This window comes from Labrus mixtus, chromosome 11 (genome assembly GCF_963584025.1).
Source record: "Labrus mixtus chromosome 11, fLabMix1.1, whole genome shotgun sequence".
NCBI classification, from domain to species: Eukaryota; Metazoa; Chordata; class Actinopteri; order Labriformes; family Labridae; genus Labrus; species Labrus mixtus.
Window position 1 is genome coordinate 22396650 of NC_083622.1, and position 22084 is coordinate 22418733.

The 22084-nt window shown below is 39.3% G+C and overlaps 1 protein-coding gene across 2 annotated transcripts in view; it reads right to left on the bottom strand.

Annotated features, from left to right (window-relative positions):
- The window catches only part of col14a1a (collagen, type XIV, alpha 1a), a 120022-nt gene extending 105197 nt beyond the window's left edge, over nucleotides 1–14825 (bottom strand). The window contains exons 1-3 of one of the 2 annotated variants that reach the window (XM_061050940.1): nucleotides 14544–14823; nucleotides 12645–12766; nucleotides 1715–1831 (exon numbers count right to left, since the gene is read on the bottom strand). In XM_061050940.1, coding sequence (XP_060906923.1) covers nucleotides 1715–1831; nucleotides 12645–12744 — 217 coding nt within the window. In that variant the 5' untranslated portion in view covers nucleotides 12745–12766; nucleotides 14544–14823. Of the gene's footprint in view, nucleotides 1–1714; nucleotides 1832–12644; nucleotides 12767–14543 lie in introns of both variants that reach the window. The other variant, XM_061050941.1, reaches the window with a different exon arrangement.
- Between the last annotated feature and the right edge of the window lie 7259 nt (nucleotides 14826–22084).

Sequence of the window (22084 nt, forward strand, 5' to 3'; positions counted from 1 at the left end):
TTTGTGACTTCCAGTGCTTGGGAAGCGAACACACTTTCCAGTACCCGAATTACTCTTCTAAATGGTTGCAGCAAACAAACTAGTTAAATAAAAACTGACTTTTAGCTTCAGGGTTTGGCTTCATCTCCCCAGAGATTTGAGATTGTAAATATAGACATCTGGCAATTATAAATAACACAAATATGCAAGTGCACACAGAAACAACCCACACTATTTGAATTTTAGATTTGTGGGCAGGCTTTGACGATCTTCCAATAAGTGATGATTTTAATTTAATTCATGCACTGTCATAGAATAAGGAATGAAGGCACTGTCCAGGGGACCACGGCCTAGAGTTAAATACTTGTTGAAGTAATGACACATGGATTACATTATACACAATGGTACAAGCTGATAACGGGGGAAGAACAGAGTAGGCATTATTTTTGTTGAATATAAGCGGTCCAATAAAAATAATGGCAAAAATGAGTCATCTGCCTCAACCTCAAACCAGAATCCTTATCCAGTTGCACTTTAGTAGTCCATTTATGTAAAAGCTCTGATGAGACACAGGATACTGTTGCGCTGAAAGGTTATAGCTGCCAATCTGACATCCTCTATTTTGATCTAAAATAGTGTTATATTGTTACAAAAGGACTAGCCAAATAGGAGCAAAGAGACAGAGGAGACAGGACATCAGGTATGTGTATCCCCATGCTTTCTATTATCAATGAAGACTTTAATAACCATATAGTGTCTAGATACTCTGTGAAAGCCCAACATTAGCTGAATATTAGTGAGCTACTGGTGTACTCCTCCCTGAGAGGAAGTGGCCATAAATGTCATTTTTTTTTCTCCTTTTCAGCTCTCAGTGGCAGCAAGAAAATCGTCAGACGAGGCGTTTCTTGCAAAGTGTTGTCTGCTAAAAGCATTGTTTTTTTTTACAGAGTACTTATTCATTCCTACTTGCTCATTTTTAAAATGGCAGTGTAAGAATTTTTTGCAGTATTCAGCACAGCATTAATAAAGGTACTGGTGCAGCAATAGTTCAGGGATTGATGTGATGGAGATGTATGGCTGTTAAGGAAGGTGCGCTGTGATTACATGATGAAGGAGATGTCAGTGGTAATTAGGGTGATCATTGACTGCACTTTTAATGCCCAGAAAGAGACAAGGTTATGTCCTGTGTCTATGCAATGATCAGCTATTAACAGACACAGGATGAAAGCAGGATGTCAGCTGCCCATCATACCTATAAATCCATATGGATAATACAGTTTAACACTGGATGATGACTACTGTTGCTGCCCTTGTCTTTTGCCTGTCCCAGACTGAACTCCATCACGAGTAGGCTTTGCTGCTACTGTCCCTTGTACCCATAAGTCCCATTATCAATTCTGCTGACAGCAAAAAACTCTTCTTTGTCTCAAACTTGGCAGATGGGCAGGACAAACTTTGAGTCCTCCACATCTCTCAGGAGGGAGATCTCTTCAAAGAGCTGTGATAAGAAGTAAATTACATAATCCTTCCTGACAGACAGAAAATCCAAGTCATAATGGGGTCCTTCACCCAAAATTTCAAAGTTAAGTCCCACTTCCATTTGGCACTAAAGTAAGGTGTGTGTGTGTGTGTGTGTGTGTGTGTGTGTGTGTGTGTGTGTGTGTGTGTGTGTGTGTGTGTGTGTGTGTGTGTGTTCTATGTGTTTGTGTGTAGGTGCCCAGCACAATTATCTTACCTGGTATACTGTTGTAGAGGAATAAATAGCTGTCAAAGTCTCCTTTGGGCTCTTTCCATGAAACAAGAAGTTTGCTTGGGCTCAGCACTTTGAAACGCAGTCTCCTCGGAATTGGAACTACAAAACAATTAGCCACATTTAAATCAGCATCAATAAACAAAGGGAAGGAGTGAAGATAAATAACTACGATAATGAATAAACATGACAGTAGTCAAAATTCCAGCAACCAATAAGCAAAACGACAAATGTGATAAACAGACAATACAAAATGGGATAACATGACCGACAACAAGGCAATGGTTAAACCCAGAAACAACACCAAGACCACAAAACCTGACAATCACAATGACTCAAAGAGGAATGAATGACTGCATGACCAGAGGAAGAGAGATATTTGAAGTTCCTGTATTCATGAGAATAAGACGTGAAGCAGGTCAGCATGGCATAAAGATCAGCTTTGGCGTACACAGTATGGAAAAGGCTTAAAAAGACACGGAATACAAAGAAACGTTTTTAGTCAAATTCTCTTCAAATGATTAATTCAAGGAAAATTGACAAGAGGATGGATGAGCTTAATCCCCTTAACAATCTGATGGAGAAAGATTAAGTAGATGTTTATGCATGTGCCAATTGATGTGTACATTTCTGATCTATAGAGTATCAACTGGTTTATAGCATCAGCATCCTGTTTTTACTTTCCAGCCCTCTGACAATAAAAACACATCTGCAGGAGCCATTTTCTGCAGGGGGTTGTGTGTTTTTGTATTTGTTATATTCAGACTGAGGCTTTAGTAGAAGAGCAGAAGAGAATTTGACCTACAGAGAATAAAAAGTAAGGACAGAGCAGACAGCAGCAGCATGCAGATGTAGTATTGTGAAAAACTACAAATTCACCTCAGATAATAATAAAAGACACCGACATGATCAGAATGTCTACGTCACATATCATCATTTCAAATTTTTGCACTTTTACTTTGTTAGTTATCGCATGTTTTTCCATGAATAAGGCCACTGTCTGTTTTCTATTAATATGCCTTGTAGAGAAACTTCCCATCAGCACACCTTATAAACATTTTGAACAGACGGTAGTGTATTAAAAGATCCTTTGACAGAAGTTATTATGGAAGCAGTACTTTGACTCGCAGTCAACTAACTTAAAAGTCAAGCTAACAGAAATTGGTATGCACTACATTTCTTAGACTTACAAAGTTTTAAAAAAATTCTGTTAAATTAGAGCACATGCTTGACATGTATGAGTATGTTTGATGCGACAACATATCTAGTTGATATACATTTATTATTAGAGTATATTTTTGCAAAAAAAATGTAGTCATTGTGATGGAATTTCTGTATTTATTTAGATTATAATGTACAGATGTCATTAGGTTTATTCACTGTTCTCTAATGTCAGTCAGACCTGACAGAGTTCAGTTGTTATTAATACACCAAGTACAGCTTAGAGAGTTTCAACTGTTCTTCCTGATATCTGCAAGGATGTTTGGTAGACTTATTGTCTGCTCCAGTGTAATAGACGTCACAGTTTAGTCTAGGTGGGTCAATGTGACCCTGATAATGATTATATCTTTTTGGATATATGCGATGCCTTTCGAAAAGTTCTGCAGATGTGATTGAGCAAGACACGAGTACAGAAGTGTGATGTTGAATCATGTCTCCTCGAGTATTCATCTGATGAATAAACTTTCATCAACGTAAGCCATCTGAGTCAACTGAGTCTTATTATATGGAGTCAAGTCTTAGTCATTTCTTCAACAGTCATGATTTTAGATTATGACTTAATTTAAAGTATTTGAAAAAAAAAAGCCAAATTCACAAATCTGATTACTGGTTGTCAAACAAGAACAACTTTAAATTTCCATCACCACATCTTACAAAACAGTTTGATTGTTAGGTGAAGTGGACAATGCAGCACCTCACAGTTTTACATTTTGCTCACTCCCTTTCTAAGTAATCACTAAAACAGCTATGAGAAACTCAAAATGCATAGGATGATGTGGTATAATTACACCACACAATACGAATCTATGAATAATTTAACTCTGTGACAGAGAGCTTGGAGATTTGTGCTCTGGTATCATTTAGTGTGCTTGATAGCAGGCAGGGTTTTAATAACTGAGCAGAAATGGACCTGAATGCCTTGATCTTGACACACACACACACACACACACCCCCACACACACACACACACACACACACACACACACACACACACACACACACACACACACACACACACACACACACACACACACACACAAACAAACACAATGAATTACAATAAAAAGACGTATTAAAAAAAAAAAACGAGCCAACAATGACCCTCTTTCAATCTGCATATGCATGTCAGAGAAAGGGCCTATATACGTTGAAGGCTACAGTATTCCACTGACAGCAACAATGATTAATGAACATGAACATAATTGCTCCAATAGCTGTAGATGCTGAGAGAACATGAGGGTCCTGGCTGTAAATTACCCTTCAACAACCGCCACACCAATTCTTGTTTAACATCATACAGCCATAAATATCATCACATTCACACTTTCTCTGAATCTTAGAGCCAAGATCTATATAGTTTTTGGGGTTAAATATTGTAAAAATCCTGACTAGAAAGCATAAACTCTCCCCTAAAATTACAGCACCCATACCCATGTACTGTGTAACAGTACATCTCGTAAACCAGAGCTATTAAGCCATTCATCTAAAAGAGTTACACCACTTGATTCAGCGAGCCACCATCCAATCCTAGCGTAAGCTTCTTGCCAGGTAGTAAATGCAAGCCCAGCCATTTGGCAATTACTTCCATGACTACAGCTTAGCAACACAGTTTAGCTCCAGAAAATAGCAATAATAGTCACTATCCTGATTTATTTTTTCTAAATCCTCCAGCGCCAGAAAATTAAAGAAATTAGTTCACAGATGACTTTTAACATATGGTCTGCAGAGATTATTAATTTGAAGTTCTAACTAGAGCAAACTCCAGGCTCTTTATGAAGAGTGAAAAAGGACAATCTTTAACTTGGGGCCTGCATAACTGAAATGATATGGGCAAGAGCAGTACAAACACAGCTTGACTCCCCAGTTTGAGATGTCTACTTTCTGAGATCAGCAGCAGTGAAAGCTAACAGGTAGATGAGTTACTGTAAAGCTTCCAGTCCAATCCCCCACTTCAATTCATTCCCCTCTCCACTTCTTCTGCAAGCTTCCTCTATCCATCTCCTGATTTGGCTCGCCATCTTGCTTTGTGTTGGCTTCTTTGCATCGTCTTGCTTACTCACTTTTTCTTCTTCCTCCCTTCCAAACTTTTCTTTCGCGACATCTCCTTTTGAATTTCTATTCAAAGCCCTTTTTCCCACAGTTTCCTTGGACTTCTGAATATTGTCATTCAATCTCTTTTTTTAATTGCCAGTTTCTATTTTTTCCCTCTCTATCCCCCTATCAAGTCTCTCTATTCTCACATTCCCATCAACTTCCTCATCTCCTAACCCTCTTCTTCCCATCCATTTTTTCCTTCCTTTGTCTTTCATATTCCTCTCTGCTTGCGATTCATCCTCCCGAGTTTCCTCTTCTCCTCCTAACCCCTTTCTGTTATAATTCAGCTACATTTTATCACTCTTTATAATTCCTTGTTTTCTTCCTTCTTTCTCCAGATTAGCCTTGAACTCACTCCACAGTGAGTATTCAGGCTACGGTACCATCACTAATACGCAGGATTTGCGGATGACAAATGCTGGCTTGCACTGTCACCACAAGATAGCAACAGCACTGTACATGAGAGACATGGGGGAAGTGGGTATGTATGTGTGTGTGTGTTCAGTGCCAATCCAGCGCTTCAGCAAGCGTCATTTGATGTGGCCTATGTCTTGTTGGTACAAGAACTACTCTGCTCACAGAGATAGCACTCTTCCTAAATCCACTGTGGCTTTTTTTCCTTTCCACCTCTCCACTCTTTTATCTTCTCTGCTACTCTCATGGATCACTCCACTCTTTTATCACATCTCTTCTGCTCATCCTCAGATTTAAACACACTTCTCCCTCTCCCCTTCCTCTTTACTTGTATTTTCTCCTGCCCTTTTATCCAATCTTCTCCTCCTCTGCGCTCCTCCACTCCTCTCCTTCAGTGGCTTAAGGCCTTTTTTCTCTCTTTCAACACTTTACCTGTGTAAGCGATGCTATTTTTCCCTTGACACTTATCATTTTATGTATTATGTGTGTGTGTGTGTGTGTGTGTGTGTGTGTGTGTGTGTGTGTGTGTGTGTGTGTGAGTGAGTAAGTAAGTGAGTGAGTGAGTGTGAGAGAGAGAGAGGGGGAAAGAGGGAGAGAGAGAGAGCATGTCTGAGTGTGAAATCTCTCTTAAGGACTGGCTGAATATTAAGAGTCTGTTGGATGATCTGCCCCTGTATGCAGACTGGTGGAAGACGCCAAAATATTCTGCATGCCAGCCAACTAACTAGAGAAGAAATATCACGATCAATATCATGAAATACTGAACTATGTTAATTCAGGAGGAGATTGTTGGCATTAAACAATAATTAAATAAAGTATACATTCAATCAAACAGTCTGGAAATCTAACCAAGATCCTTTCCACGTCTACTTTATGCTGAGTACAACATTTACAGACAGGTGATTGAGTGCTATGTTTAGTCTTTGCTGGATAATTCAATTACAACTATGGTCTTATTTTAGCAAGATGTCGGTCATTATTCTTAAAATGGTAACATTTTCCTTGGAAAGTTAAATGGACTGAAATACAATACAATTTCCTTAACCTGGAATTTCTGATATTGGAACAGTAAATTTAAAGGAGCAGGAAACATGAGCAGCCAGACAATCATACAAGCCGTAAATAAACCGCCTGGTTGCCCAGACATTTTTTGGGGGGGAAAGAAAACCAAAAGAGAACAGTGTTATATTTAACCCAGAATCCTTCAACATCAATCAAAGTTTAGAAATGTGACCCTTTTTACTGACTGTGTGACATGAACAACATGTGATGTCAATTGTACAATATGTTTCATTTATCCTTAACTGAGGTGAAACACAATGTTTGGTTTATCTCATAGGCTATTTGTATATTCTACATATTTAGTGAAAAACTGTAAAAACTCTGTATAGGCCTATATGAAAATATGAACAAATATAGGATTATAACACAGATGGGAGTTACCAACAAACAGAGTCTATAGCGCTTCATTACTAAATGGTTTATCAGCTTTTTAGTAGCTTTTCCAGACCTGTAGCCTATATTCCATTTTCATACTCTATTCCAGTTAAAACATATTCGAGGCCTGCTTCAGTTAAGCTCTATAAAATCTTTAACGAGGGTTAGGGTTATGCTCATATAGTTAGTTCTTAATGTATTAACTATAACAATCGAGCTTAGCGTCGCACCTTATGAGGCCGGGTTTTTTTTATTATTTTTTTTTATCCGCGACTCATCAATTCAGGAGTTCCTCTGTCACTCGGCAGGTAACAGTGGCCCTGTCACAAGCATGCATCAACGAACTTACTATCCATCTCTACTTTTACGTTTTGACCCTGTTATACACTGCTTTACTGTTAGGTTGAAATGACAGTTTTACTGTTCATCAACAGTATCACCCAGCGTCTGAGCTGCGCTGCTGTTTAGGTTGTCCTTCTCCGCTGCTGTGGACCTGCGTTCTGATTTGTAGAACCACTTCCGTGTTTTGTAACTTCAGCTGAGTCCATATCCGCTACTTGTATTTTTTCCAGATTTAAAGTAAGATTATAATACCCTATATAGGTCACTAAAGTAGCCTACACTCAAAGTCCCACAGTGTATTGTGAAACTAAATAGTGTGTCATTTCAGAAACTAAAACAAGTGCATGGAGCCACCATGAAAACACCCCTTCATTTGTGGGCCATCTTTTTGAAGAATTGAGTTAAGTAGGCTAGGCATTCTACTTTAAAGTGAACCCTCTTATTATTAAAAGGTATTTATTTTTGACCAATTGAAACAGCAGGTCAGCGTGAATGGTAGGCTTCTTTATTGGAACCTTCAGCACAGAAGCCCCCCAGGGCTGTGTCAGTTCACAAATTCTTTTCACTTTGTATCAGCCACTGATGAATGCATAGGTTTTAATCTAACAATTACAGAATGAAATTCTCAGACCCTAACCCTAACACTGCAATTCTATCCCTAACGAAATATAACTGTGACATATCTGACTACATTTTAGCAATTCAAAGGTTTGTGAATTGATGTGAGGACAACCACCTCGTCCTGAATGTCAATAAGAAGAGATGGTGTTTGACGCCAAGCATCTAGTCCACTAGCATTCATTTACATGGAAGCAGAAATGACATAAGGGACATCATATTATATTGAAGAAGACTTGAAACTAGTGGATGAGACCATATAGGTTACTAATCAGGAAAATGTTTTCTGTAACATGAAGTAGATATAGTGAATGAGTGTATGGTTTCAGGAAAAAAAAAATGTATAAGACACCCCAAGAATCATGCAATTTCAGATGGAGTTGTTGCCTTACAATACACAAGTGTTGTACACAGGTATGTGGCTGTCAAAACAGTTTGATATAAGCCTGTGTGTTAAGTGTGCGACTTCTACAAAACCCCTAACCCTGAGTCACCTGAGGCTCTATACGCTATTCCATTTCATGATTTTGGCAAGCATGTCTATGTTTCAAATCCCTCGCATCCTATTTCACGCTTTTCAGACGGAAATCTCTCCACCTGACCCTCACTATTCCCACACCAAAACCAGGGATCAACATACTGTGTAATTTGGCATATGCGTGCATATTGGATGGTCAGAGAGCTGAATATAGCCTACAGATTTTTACAATACATATTGCAGCCGTTTTGTTCCTCAACAGTCTTTGCCAGAGATTAATTTCTCCCCCAAAAAAATATCATCATTGGCTCATGTTGCCATTAATCAAACGTCATTTTGTTTATTCACAATCACAGAACAGTATCTACATATGACGACAAAAACAAAGCCTCCTGCACATAATTTCTCTGACTATTCAATGCTCCATTTGGTCCAAAGTGGCTGATGATTATGACAAGCTGTATTACCATCAGCTGCGGCGGCAGAGAGGTGAGGTGACGGCAGTGTGGGTTTGGGTAATTTAACAGTTTTTAAAATTCAAAACAGGTTGTTCCATCTCATTCTTCCATTTGTTTATGAATAAATGATTTCTCATCATTGGCCTCTCTCCCTGTTCATTTAAACGAAAATCATTGGCCAACAATTTCACTCGTACTAATCCACCAGGCTGCCCCCTTATCACACACACACTCACACACACACACACACACACACGTCACACAAACAGACACAACCATCCAAACATGCACAAAAGTGCAATATCTTTGTAAATGTGTTCCTGAGCACATTATCTGTTGTGATATGTCCTGAAGCACGGTATTGAGCCCGTTGTCACCCAATCAACAAAATCAATTACATTAATTAACCATGCACACAGCAATCACACACAAACACAGAACAAACCAAACACACTCAGCATTTAAAAAATGGCTGACAGACAACAAAACAATTTAAAAAAAAAATGACTGCTTTATGTACAAAACAGATTAAGCATCTCTACTTCGGTCTTCTAAATCAAGGTCAGGGTTAAGATGTAAAAGTGTCAAATGTCCACATTAGGACATCTTTCCTTCATCTATCCTGCTCTCTGCTGCATTGGAACAAAAACAAAAGTGCCAGGTCACTCCTTGCACCCTCAGAGGACTAAGCCTAGAACAACATTTGCATTTCCTTTTCTAAAACTTTTCAAGGCCACAGTAACAACAACGGAACAAAAAGAGCAATCCAATGTGTTTCCTGCTTTTCACTTTTCTGCATTCAGAAAAGCAAAGTTGTTTACTAACCTGAAAGCTCATATCCAATACAGACACAGACTGTACCTTGTCCAAATCTGTCTCCTGAAATAATCCATTGAAATAAAGAAAAGCACATTTTCATAAGAAGAGATGGTTTGTCAGAAATATATTGGTGCAAGAGCATCACCAAATAGCGAGATTTTGTCTTTCACTTTGATTCAGGAGATGTTACAAATAAACAGTTCTATTCAATTTGTGGATTATCTGAGTTGTTTCTAGAACCGTTATCATACACCCAATGCTAAATAAATCAATGCCGGAAACACCAATGGCTTTTCCCTTAGCCTCAGCTTCTAAAGTACAATGATGTACCCAAAAAAAATATTTCATGCTTATCATCTGACTTTTTGCTTTGTCACTATAATAATGTAAGCATTTAAATAAAGGTTCCACTGTCCTTAAAGTCAGAATATGTAACGTTTTCACCTTAAAATAGTCATTTCAAAATCTATTTAATAGTACAGCAACTTTCAACAGTGAGAAGCGTCCCTCACATGTCCACAGAGCACCCTGGTCGCCTGCTTATATCTCTTATTGGGGTTGGCACGGGCTACAGTTATCTATGGCTATCCGGTATTAGCCAGTTAGCTGGTCTCAGTACTGTTTGATACAATGGTTGAGACAGGGGCAGAAGAGGATTCAGATGGATGAAGCTAAGAAGAGAAAACGAGAGAGTGAAAATGCAAGACGCAGAGTGTACATCCCTACAGATATTACTCACAACATATTGTGATATAACGTTAGGCTCTATTGTTATTTGTTGTCTCATGTTTAGGAGCTTTACCGGGCTGCAGAATGTCATTTAACCTAAGTTATGTCTAAGGCATTCTTCATTATCTGACATGAGGCACTACTGAAGTTATATCTTTGGACTTAAATTACCTTTAATATAAAATGTTAAGTTTATAAACCAGATTATTTGTTACAGTCAGTTCTTGCAGAGAAATAGGTCCTGAGCTGACCCATTCTTTGGCAGTGGGAGTTCCTGATGATTTCCAGACATTTGTGTTGTATATACAAACATCTTCCAACACACACTAATCCTTGAGCCTAAATCCCCTCTGACCAGATGTTGTAGCTTACAGGGGACAGACTGGGCAGAAATTAATAGCTATCACATGCTCCCTAATGAAGGGATCTAGAGGGGCACGCTCCCACAGTGTCTGGGAGGTCGTCCATGTTCTGCCGTGATTCACTGGGATCGCAACTCAGCCTAATTTATAATGTCACACCTCTGTCTAACCTCTCGTTTCTGCCTGCTTACAATGAATAACATGACCTGCAGACCTGTCGATGAAAACTGGAATGAAATGTTAAGAGAGAAAAGTAGAACTAGGGATACAAAGAGGAAGAAGTTAATGAATATAAACAGAGCCAGAAGCATGAAGAGAGAAAACACAGAGAAAAGGAAAATGAAAATAGTGAGAGCTAAATGAGGATAAGAGAAAGATGAAAGAAAAGAAGAAAACCCCTGCATTCATTTCAAAAACAATCACTGTTTTATAAGGACTTCCTGTGGTAAATAAACACAAAGCGGCTCTGCATGGATCGATTCAGGTTTTAAAGAAAACTAATACTGCACACAGAACCTCTAAAAGATCAATGTGATGAAATACATTATTTTAAGGTGGAATTTCTGTCTTAATTCAGTTGTAGAAACAGATCAATAAAAGGACTGTGACATGCGTGAATAATTGATTTTGAACAACAACAACAGAGAGAGAGAAAGAGAAAATATTTGATTTCTCTGTGTTCCCTTTAAACAAGAGCTGCTGCGTCCCTGCTTGACAAACTCAACATCGAGGGAGCCACACACACACACACACACACACACACCTACACACATACACACACAAGGGACAGGTAATTGTTTAATTGTGCCCTTGTTGTGATATTTATCTGATCTCTATTACAGTACGTCTGACCCCTCTGCCTTGGCCGCTGATTTCAAATACACACTACACACTCCAAGAACTCCTTCACAACACACTCAAATCCCTAGCTGCGCATTGACACATACATTCACCCACATAAACTGCAGACATAAGATGTGGGAGAAGATCTATTGAATAGTTAAATTGTGCTAAATTGGCTTTTAAAATCATTAGCTAACACTATATGTTGTGTGAACTCTTGGTCTTAAACTTATACAGTAAGAAAGGAATACTTGGTAGAAGACCCTCCATTAAAGCCAATTAAGTTTCTCTGTTAGGAAATCTAAGAGAGGAGTATCAGAGTGTGACTATACCTGAGTCTCATTCAGAATAACACATTTTAGCGCATGATATGCTAATAATGTCACACAAAAAAAACATATTAACATACAGTATGTGCCACTGGAACTCAAATGTGTGTTTCTTGTTTGGGTTAGGACCAAATTATTTAGACCAGGGCCTAAAAACTTGACAGAAAACAAACCACTTTTTGTCATTGCCACTTAGTGTCATTGAATCAGATTTGCTGAGGTGAGGGTGATTGCGAAGCACACTGGAGCGTTATATATCGGGCGGCACATTGAGCAGCAAATCATCACAGCTTGAAGCGCATAGTTACAACACATTTATTAAAACCACACTGAAGCATGGCAGCATCAGCTGAAGGGTTGCAAGCATTGCAATGCTACCAGGGTGAAACGGCATGATGATATGGAGGTGATTTAATCACAAGTGCGAGGTGATCTGATTGGACTGAGACTGCACGTCAAACAGAGAGACGATAGAGAGAGGAATGAGGGAGAAACAGGGGAGAAGAAGACAGAGGGGGTCACAAGAGGGGGAGGATATGGAGGTAGAGGAGGGTGGGTGAGGGAAGAATGAAGGGAAGAGTGATTGAGGGAGCAGATGGGACGAGGGGGGCTTGCCAAGGTGGGATGTGGAGGAACACAGAGGTAGAGAAAAGATAGATGGGATGGGAAATGGGTATATAAGCTGGCTTTGAAGGCTGGAAAGCAGAAAAGTAGAGGATGGGAGGGTGAGAAGGAAAGAGAGATGATCTGGGAGGAGGTAAAAGTACTTACCTTGACCCTGTGCCCTATTGGGGAAATGGGAAACTAAGGCCAGTAACACCAATGGAGCCCACAAACACCATCTTATCTGCAACATACTGACATCCAACATCCTCACAACCAACAGTCTAGACCTGCAAAAAGAGATACAGAGGCATTTTGAGAACAAGAACATTAAACAAGGGCAATTAGAAGGAAAACCAAGAAAGAAATGGACAAGAAAAAAAAAGATGGGGAATTTAGTCACACAAACACCGTGAATGCCTTTCACAGTATGACAGACTTTAGAGGGTCAAGAAGACCCACCTTGCCCACACAGTCCCAAGACACTGATCTGGAATCAGTTACTTCTGTCATATATCCCCTTTGATACAATCACAAGGCGGCAGTCTTACCATGTAGACTAACCGCAGAACAGCAGTCTAGCCTTCCGCCTACACAGAGCGGGCGGAGGATTCAACAGTGGAGGACTTTGTTTGAAAGAAGAGAAGAGAAGAGAAGAGAAGAGAAGAGAAGAGGAGAAGAGAAGAGAAGAGAAGAAAAGAGAAGAGGAGAGAAGAGAAGAGGAGAAGAGAAGAGAAGAGAAGAAAAGAGAATTGAAGAGAAGAGAATTGAAGAGAAGAGAAGAGAAAAGAAGAGAAGAGAAGAGAAGAGAAGAGAAGAAAAGAGAATTGAAGAGAAGAGAATTGAAGAGAAGAGAAGAGAAAAGAAGAGAAGAGAATTGAAGAGAAGAGAAGAGAAGAGAAAAGAAGAGAAGAGAAGAAAAGAGAATTGAAGAGAAGAGAATTGAAGAGAAGAGAAGAGAAAAAAAGATGGATGACAGAAAATGACATGCAAAAAAAGAGAAGTTTGATTGACAGAGAGGGAACATTTCTTGAGTGCTTTTTGTCCAACTCCTCTTCTCTATCTCATCCCCCTCCTCCTCCTCCTCCTCCTCCTCCTTTTACCACTTTTTTTGTTCTCTGCACCCTCTCCTCCACATTCCCCCAACTCCCCCTCTCTACCTTCTCCACCTCTCACCTCCTCTCCTGTCTGCCACTCATTATCACACACTGAGGGCAGACACACACACACACACACACACACACACACACACACACACACACACACACACACACACACACACACACACACACAGACATCTTATCTCTTTTCCTCTGCGGGAAACACACTGACTGACAGACTGTATGAATAAAACAGCACGTGTAACAAAAGTTGTTTCATGACCGAGTCTCTCTGTGATGTGGAGGTGTAACACCCGTTGGTATTGAACGAACAGCGAGCTCTTTTTAATCCAGACTGTGTCAAAAGGCTAGAAAAATGACAATGCATATTAAAAAGCATACTCCAGGAAATAAGATTGCTTTTTTTTTTTCAAACATGTTGGAGAACATGAAGAGGCAAATGAGAAAGCTTCAATTATTCTACATTGGTCTCCTGCATACAAATATACAAACACAAATAAGAGTTAATCGCACTAAATAGAGGTTTTTCTCCCCATTACATAAACGAACACAAAAGTCCAACTTGAAATATTTGAAGCCAAAGAGTTTCCTCTCTCTAATTCATAGGACAACTTTGCTTAATTGCTTAATTTGCTAGTCAGCAGACAGGACTGTATTTAAAAGAGTAAACATTTGACAAGGTTTTGAAAATGTAATATAAAAAAGGGGGTTTCCCTCTGACTGTGCTGCACAAGTTTGATTCACTGAGCGTGTAGTAAAGCACATTTCTCATTGATAATTTCAAAGTTCTGCTGACCTGTTCGAATTAAGTTTCTCAGTCTGATCTGTGTCAAACAATCAGGATTATTGAAATAAAGTGTTTTGGTTGAGGAGCTCCATGCAGCGCCGCGCACCTGAGAGCGTCTCACTCACACACACCAACAATGAATGAAATCAGCGTGCATACCTCTCCAGTCATCAATTCAAGGCTTCCTTTTTTATCCCCCAAGGGAAAAAAAAAATCCTCGTAATATCAGAGACTGCTTCTGCTACTGCCTCTCAATGGACCCCTCTGTCTTCTTTCTCTCTCTCTCTCACACTTTCTTTTCTCTCACTCCGTCTCTCCGGGTACTATTCGGATAGGTCCGAAGTGGGTGTTTCTCTTGTCGTTATTCAGCCATCCCTCCCTCCGGCTATTCCTCCCTGTCCCAACCCTTTCCTCCGCCCCGGTTCATCTCAGGGAGAGAGAGAGAGAGAGAGAGAGAGAGAGAGAGAGAGAGAGAGAGAGAGAGAGTGCCGCTGCGCAAAAACCTCCGCTGCCAACCTCCTGGTTTCAATACGGCTCCATCCCTGGGGCTTTGTGTGTGCGCCCCAACGATCACGACGGGACTTGTCGGGTGGACATATCCGGATTCAGCGGCTGTAAAGGAGCCACATGGCTGAAACTCATAGAGAAAAGTCCCCTTGGAAATGGCTCACTGCGCTCGGAGCAGGTGCCTGCCCTGCTGAGCTGAGAGCTCCGATGTTAAAGGCACAATGACAGAGATGTTCAGTTCTGCTGAAAAATAGATTCACAAGAAAAAAATAACTCAACTAGCCACGTATTATCAGTTATTCATAAGCAAAATAACCACGTTGTTCACAATCAAACACTTTAAAATGAACCATTTTGTCAATTTGTGATACATAACTGTATTCCTAGAGGCTGGAACTGTGAATGTTTGGTTAAACTTGTATTTATGGTTACTCGATGACCTCAAAGATTAATTTTTTGGCTTTAATGTTTCAGATATGAAATATTATTGATCTATATTGGAAAAAAAAGTGTAGGCTACCCTCGCTATACAATGGTTTCTATATTTGTCAAGTTGTCTTATTTGCTCTTGAGCATAATGAAATTATTTTTTTGAGTATGCAATTTGATTTCTTTTTTTAATAACCAGAGGAAGACATTTTGGTGCGTTCAGTCTTAGATCAATCACTTTTCTTCATTAGACATTCTGAAAAGGCGACTTAAGCTTCAGGATGGAAAATCAGCAGGAAACAACTAGACTCAGTCTGTTCAAAGGAAAAAAGAATGATCAACTTTATGAACCTAAATCCCACTCACTCATTAATCCATTGTATCAAGTCAGTCAAGTCTGCATATAAATCCAGAGACTTTGTGACTCGCCCTGAGGGAAGAACACTGGGAGTGATGGGAAACACAGACTGGTGAAATGTGCTAGTGGCAAGCTGATTTGAAACGAGGAATAGCTGGACTCCAGGTGTGCTCCTGGGGCACTTTGACACACAAGCAAACACAGACAATGAGTGCTCCTAACACACACACACACACACACACACACACACACACACACACACACACACACACACACACACACACACTCTCTCTAACACTATAATCAAGTGGATACAGATTCAGTCCTCCTCCTCTTCCTCCCTTCCTGTCTTTCTGTTGTCCTCTCATCTGTTGTCTGTTAGGAGCAGACCACACCATATATAGACCATACACGTGTAGACACACACAAAGTATACACAATTAGGGCAGGGTGAAGTCTTTCAATCTACTGTTTAGTTATCATACCTACCTCGATAATAATAAAGGACATATTGGATATTTCAAACATCAGTTAATGTGTTGAAAATGTTCTCCTGTTTCATTAGTTGTAGTCATTGGATGTGCAGCTATTGTACATTTAAAAACTTTTACTGATACTGCTGTTTCATTCTCCCCTCATGTTTTAACACCTTGTCTCCTTCTGTAAAAAGGCATATATAATCTCACCAGAGTAATGCACAACCATGTAACATAGGCTACATCTATTTGTTTCTCAGGACAACCTGTAAAATCAGAATGTCCACCCCCCGAGGATGTCAGGTGAAGTGCTAATTAGTTATTTCACTATAAATAGAAAATATATTTGGATACACCCTCTGATTTGTCGACAGACCAAAACAAAAATGGCAGCGACTGTGTTAGCCGAGTGGGTTACATGTTACACTGTTTTAGTGAAATGTATAAATCATTACAGATTACAATCATTTTTGGGAGGAAATTGGATCTGGATAGTCACTGATCTTCTTAGTGAGATAGATGAGCTGCTGGATGTCCCAGAAAGACAAACAGAGTTCATCAACGGAAACCCGCCGAGCTGACAAAGTCAGTGGATTTAACAGTAAAGTTGCTGCATTGAAACGTTCTACTGTTTAGAAATGATGACGTAAACACAGCCCTGTTTTGTCGTATAAGACAGCATCAACCTCAGAGGGTTAAAAACTGCTTAAGTTATTGCTTAAAAAAATACTTTATTCACCTTAAAATGATACTTAACCCATTTGCATTAAGCTTTGTATCATTAGAAACCTGGTAGTATTTTTGAATGGTGGAGCTTCCAGTGATGCAAAATGACGATTCTTGCGTCACTGGAAGCTGTTGTGGTTAGCGGGGTGAAACTACAACGCTAGTTCCTCATACTTTCGACCACTGAAGTTACAGACCAATCACAGATCAGTGGGTGGGAACTCACTCCCAGAATCGAAACTTAACGTCCACCATATTGCTTGGAAGCTATGCTAACAGGCTCTATAGAGAAAGCTGATAATGGCAAAAAAATATAAATATAGCGGCAAGATGGCTGCTGCCGACAGGCCGGTCTTGTGTTTTGGCTGCCACACACACACACACACACACACACACTCCCTTTGGCTGCCGCTGACCGCTGCCCGCCGCCTGCCGGGCTGGCTGCTTAAAGAGCAATGTTGGTCTGCTAGTCGTTTGGTCCACCACAACTTTACAGGACATGGTCATGAAATTCTGGAAATATATCCATTTTGTCCGAAGGTTCATAATGTCTTGAAATAATTGCACTGAAAAAATATCTGTTGACTGCAGGAACTCATACTTCATATGGTCAGATTACACTCTGTGAGGTTTTGATATGACTGTCACACATAAAGACTTGTTTGAAATAAATCAATCCGATCTCCCAGAAAAACTCTGTTGACCCACTTGCCCTAAATCGTGACTTACATGCAGAAGCAGAAGTCTGTGACATGGAGGGGGATCACAGTTTTAAGCCTTTAACTACTGTTGGTATAATATACCTCAGGAATTTGAAAAATGTCAATATTTGAGATCAGGTGGACTCCTTATGTGTGCATTTGGTGACATGTGACAGATCTCAAATGTGTAAAGCCTTGTTGTTACAGCAGTAGAAAACTTTGTGACGAGCCAGGTTGGATAAAAAGAAAAAGTCTGACAGCAAGTTATACCTCATCTCTCACTGAGAAGGTTTAGGGAATTGTTACTTCAATCAATTCTTTTCAAAAGACAGAATGTACAGTACTTTTAACAAGTTTTTCAAAGATGTTCCCCCATGACATATTTTTCCGGTTATTAAAGCACCTTCGACAGGAACCCTGTAAGAAGATAATCCCAGCTGTTTCTTTGAAACTAGTTATATTGTCTGTGATAAACAGTAATTCACCTTGCGTTTGCACTGGACCGACATATTGTAATAAAAAAAAGTGATTGAACTTATATGCAACTTCCTTTCATTATTATAAAAATAAACCCCTTGTTGTTGCTTGGACAAACATAAGAAGCATAATTTCCTGGGCTGCAGAGGATTTCTCCCAGGAAACAGGAACCTCTTCATTTGTGTTTATAGTGGAGGCCATGTTAAAGGTTGGTGAAAGATGAGTATTTTTTCTAAGGATCAATCAGCAACCAAAAGAGAGAATAGAATACTTTTTATGTAAGTAATTGTTTTTTTAAATTGCAGAAATAAAGCACATCTTTCAAAATTTGGCTGCAGAAAAAGCTGCATTCAATAATGCAAAATGACTTCATTTACAACATTTTCAAACACAGTTGTTATAACATTGAAAAAAGAATCTCTTAGCCCTCCTCCCTTTTTAACACATTGACAAACACACTCACCTAAAGCCCTCTGTCCTACATGTTTGAGACTAGAGATAACCTAAGACATGGGGGCTTTTTGTTTCTGATAGGCAAAAACACGCTCAACTCCCTTTCAACAAAAAACAACTGGGTGCTGAATCCCCAAAAATGTTTAACCAAGAAAAACGATAAGGACAGCACTCCAAACTTGTGTATTTAATTGCCACTTATCGTTTTTCTTGGCTTTTTGTTTCTGACACAGTAATAGACAACCAAGATCAATGTGTCATTCACGCACACACAATGAGCTACATTTAAACCAGCAGGAGAAACATCGTTTGTTTGTCTTGTTAGCTCAAGACACATACAAGGACATGTATGCAAGTAATCACAGACACACTGACACACACCTTTGGCTGCGATTTTAAACCTTTTTTTTACTGCTGGACACACACACACACACACACACACACACACACACACACACACACACACACACACACACACACACACACACACACACACACACTGCTCAGACCTCTGTGTTAATAACAAGCAGCAGGGTTAATAGGAGGGCAGCAGCAGACTAAAGTGACACCGCAGACTACTGATTAGTCAAACTCGTCACAGTTATTATCAGGCTTTTCATCTACAAGAAGGCCTGCTGTTCTCAGGCTGCTAACCTGACACCTTCATGATATATTATGAAACTTCTCATGCTGGGACACAAGGACTGATGTGATTTATTCTCGTAAATACTGATTTGATATAAAAAGTCATTCAAGGTCAAAGGGAGCTGCTGAAGAGTTTATGACAGAGTTTCTTTAACATGCAAAATTAGTTTTTCTCAATGACCATTTTTAGACATGCAAGCAGCAGGCGGAATTTTATGAATTTCAATCTAGTGCAAACATTAATGGTCCCCAGAGGATAATTGCTCATGACTTTGTCGATCTCCTGAATTTTTTGAGACCATTTTTAGTCAAACGTCTACAGAAATATTGGATAAACAGCCATTTCATTTGGTAAGGACATTCATGATTCCCCTCAGGGTAGATTTGGCACTTAAGTTACTTTAAATGTTAGACTCATGTGACGTGTAAGACATTCATGCATTTTTCTGCAGAGCAAACAAAGACTGTGGCCATTAAACATTCCTATATTTAAGTCAGGAATAGTATACAGTACCTTGTCCCCCTCATACATTTGTAATATAAAAGGATAATCCTGGTCTGCTTCCATTAAAACTATGAATTTCCATTCTTCAGAAAAAAGTACGAGACATTTTTATCTACGCTCTCTGTCTTTGTCTGGACACTCTAAGAAAATAAATCCTTTTCTCAATTAGACTTTACTCCTTGATATAACACAAGGTAAAATAAAAAACAAAGCTTGTTCTTTGTTGCACGCAGTTTGTTGGTCCTCTTTTTTCTTACACCCTGCATGCTGTTATTGGCTACCCCAGTGCTCAAAGGCTGACAGAAAGAAACACCCACCCAGAGAGAAAACCTGGAAAGGGCAGTGCCAGCAGATTTAGATTTAAAAAAAAAAAAAGAAAAGCCTAACACCTCTAGAGTTTCATAAATTACGAATGAAATAGATTATTAATGTTTAAGTTTAAATATTGTCTTTAAGAGCATATACTACTTTAAGCTTTTCATGGTGCACACACATCTGACTAATCATTTGGTGTTATACCTTACTGGTATATAATACTAATGGCCAAACACTTAATCCTTAAGATGCTCAATTGAGATGGAAAGCATGGTAAACATTGTGCCTGATAACATAGAGCTGCTAGCAGATTGTTTCCCATCTGTAGATCTACACTATATGATGTTGGTTCAACAAGTAATTACTGGGGAAATCTTTGCATCATTCATAACATTTTGAAAAGAAAATGTTATAAAAATAAAGGTGACTTGCCAGATTAGCTATAGCCAAACTCACAGATCTGGCATCCGCTGTGGGAGCAGCTTTTTGCGGGCGGCTTACACCCCTGCCTGCTGTGACTCGTCCTGAGCTTGTGGCCTATGGGGAGGGAAGAAGAGGACAGGAGACTATTCACCTGAAAACACTGTAATCATGCCTCAGAGCTACTCAGTCCGTCATCCTGAGGGGGCACTGAAGCATTTCTTTATTTATTATATTTGATAACACTGTAACCTTCTATTCAGCACAGTTGTCACACACATTAGCTATCTGTGTGAAAACGCTAATTAACTCTAAAGAATATTGTGTTCTTGTGAATATAATGTAATTTATCTGGTATTATATCATTTCCACTTTCAAAATGTAATACAAGCCATATTGAAAAAGATACAAGAATATTATAAAAGCCTGAAACCATATTTTTAATATCACCCAGCATGATGGTAAATAAGAGATTTTTTGTAATATGTAAGGTATTTTTTCTATTTCCAGGCCACAGAAAACAGAAAACATAACGAACAAAGTTTTTTACACCCACAGTGTGAAATGTACGAACAGTTTCTACTCTTGACACATCTACAGTATATCAACATTTCTCCTGGAACAAACTGAAAGGACTTCTTTGTGCTTTGTTACAAAGAATGCAGGCATAGGAGAAGACAAAACGCCTTTTCTCAAAGTGTTTGTGGCTTTGTTAAAGTTTTCATCAGATTGAAACCCTTCATTATGTTCTTTTAACCTAGTTTGAGCCTTTAATCATTTGATAATCTTTTTATCATTATCAAGTAAAAACACTGATGTGTAGAGTTGATTCTAATAGAAATAAGTGAAAAAACATGTTTTGAATTCTTTGAGTGAAACCGAATACCACCTGCTCTCAAGGTGTCTAATATTCCTCCTTAGCTCTCGTGTTTTGGCTTCTGCCACTGATGAAGAGATTATCTCTTATATTAATTACTTAATCTTGGCTTGTGCTCCCTGCTTTGATTTAATGAACTGGGCTTTCCAAACCTTAATATGATCTTATAATATATGCCACTTGGTAAACACTTGCTTCACTGTGTTGTTGGTCCTAGTTGGAATTAGACTACAGTAACTTTAGCAGTGTCTCTGTCATATTGTATGCAACACGCTGATTCATTTAAAGGTGCTGTATGTAACTTTTCAAATGTATTTATCATGTTTATCATTCCCATTTATAAGCAAATGGTGAACTAATGTGAAAAATGACACTTTCTCTGTCTGTCTCGGCTGCCTGTGTAAGCCTGTATAGGCTCTTTTCATTCTGAGAGTGTCGGGTCGGATTTTCCACGGGAGTGACGTTCTCTGAGTGTTCTCATCTGCCTTCTCACTTCCCTCTGCTTGCAGCAGTAGCGCCAAGATCGAAAAGCGGCACCTGGCACATGTCACGGCACATGGAACCACTGTTATGGCATGGCACATGGAAGTTCCAGTGGCCTGCCGACACTAATCTTCCACAACCAACATAAAGTTGTTTCATGAAAATTTTTTGATAGCTGTCAATCTAACGTATGTAATGTGTCATCAATATACAGTCCAACATCTACACCAGTCATAAATATGCCGGTAAAAAGGTTAATGCTGTGTTGACGCCGTCATATAAGCCATAATAAGCAGCCCGTCTCCTCAAGGCAGAGGTTAATATGATG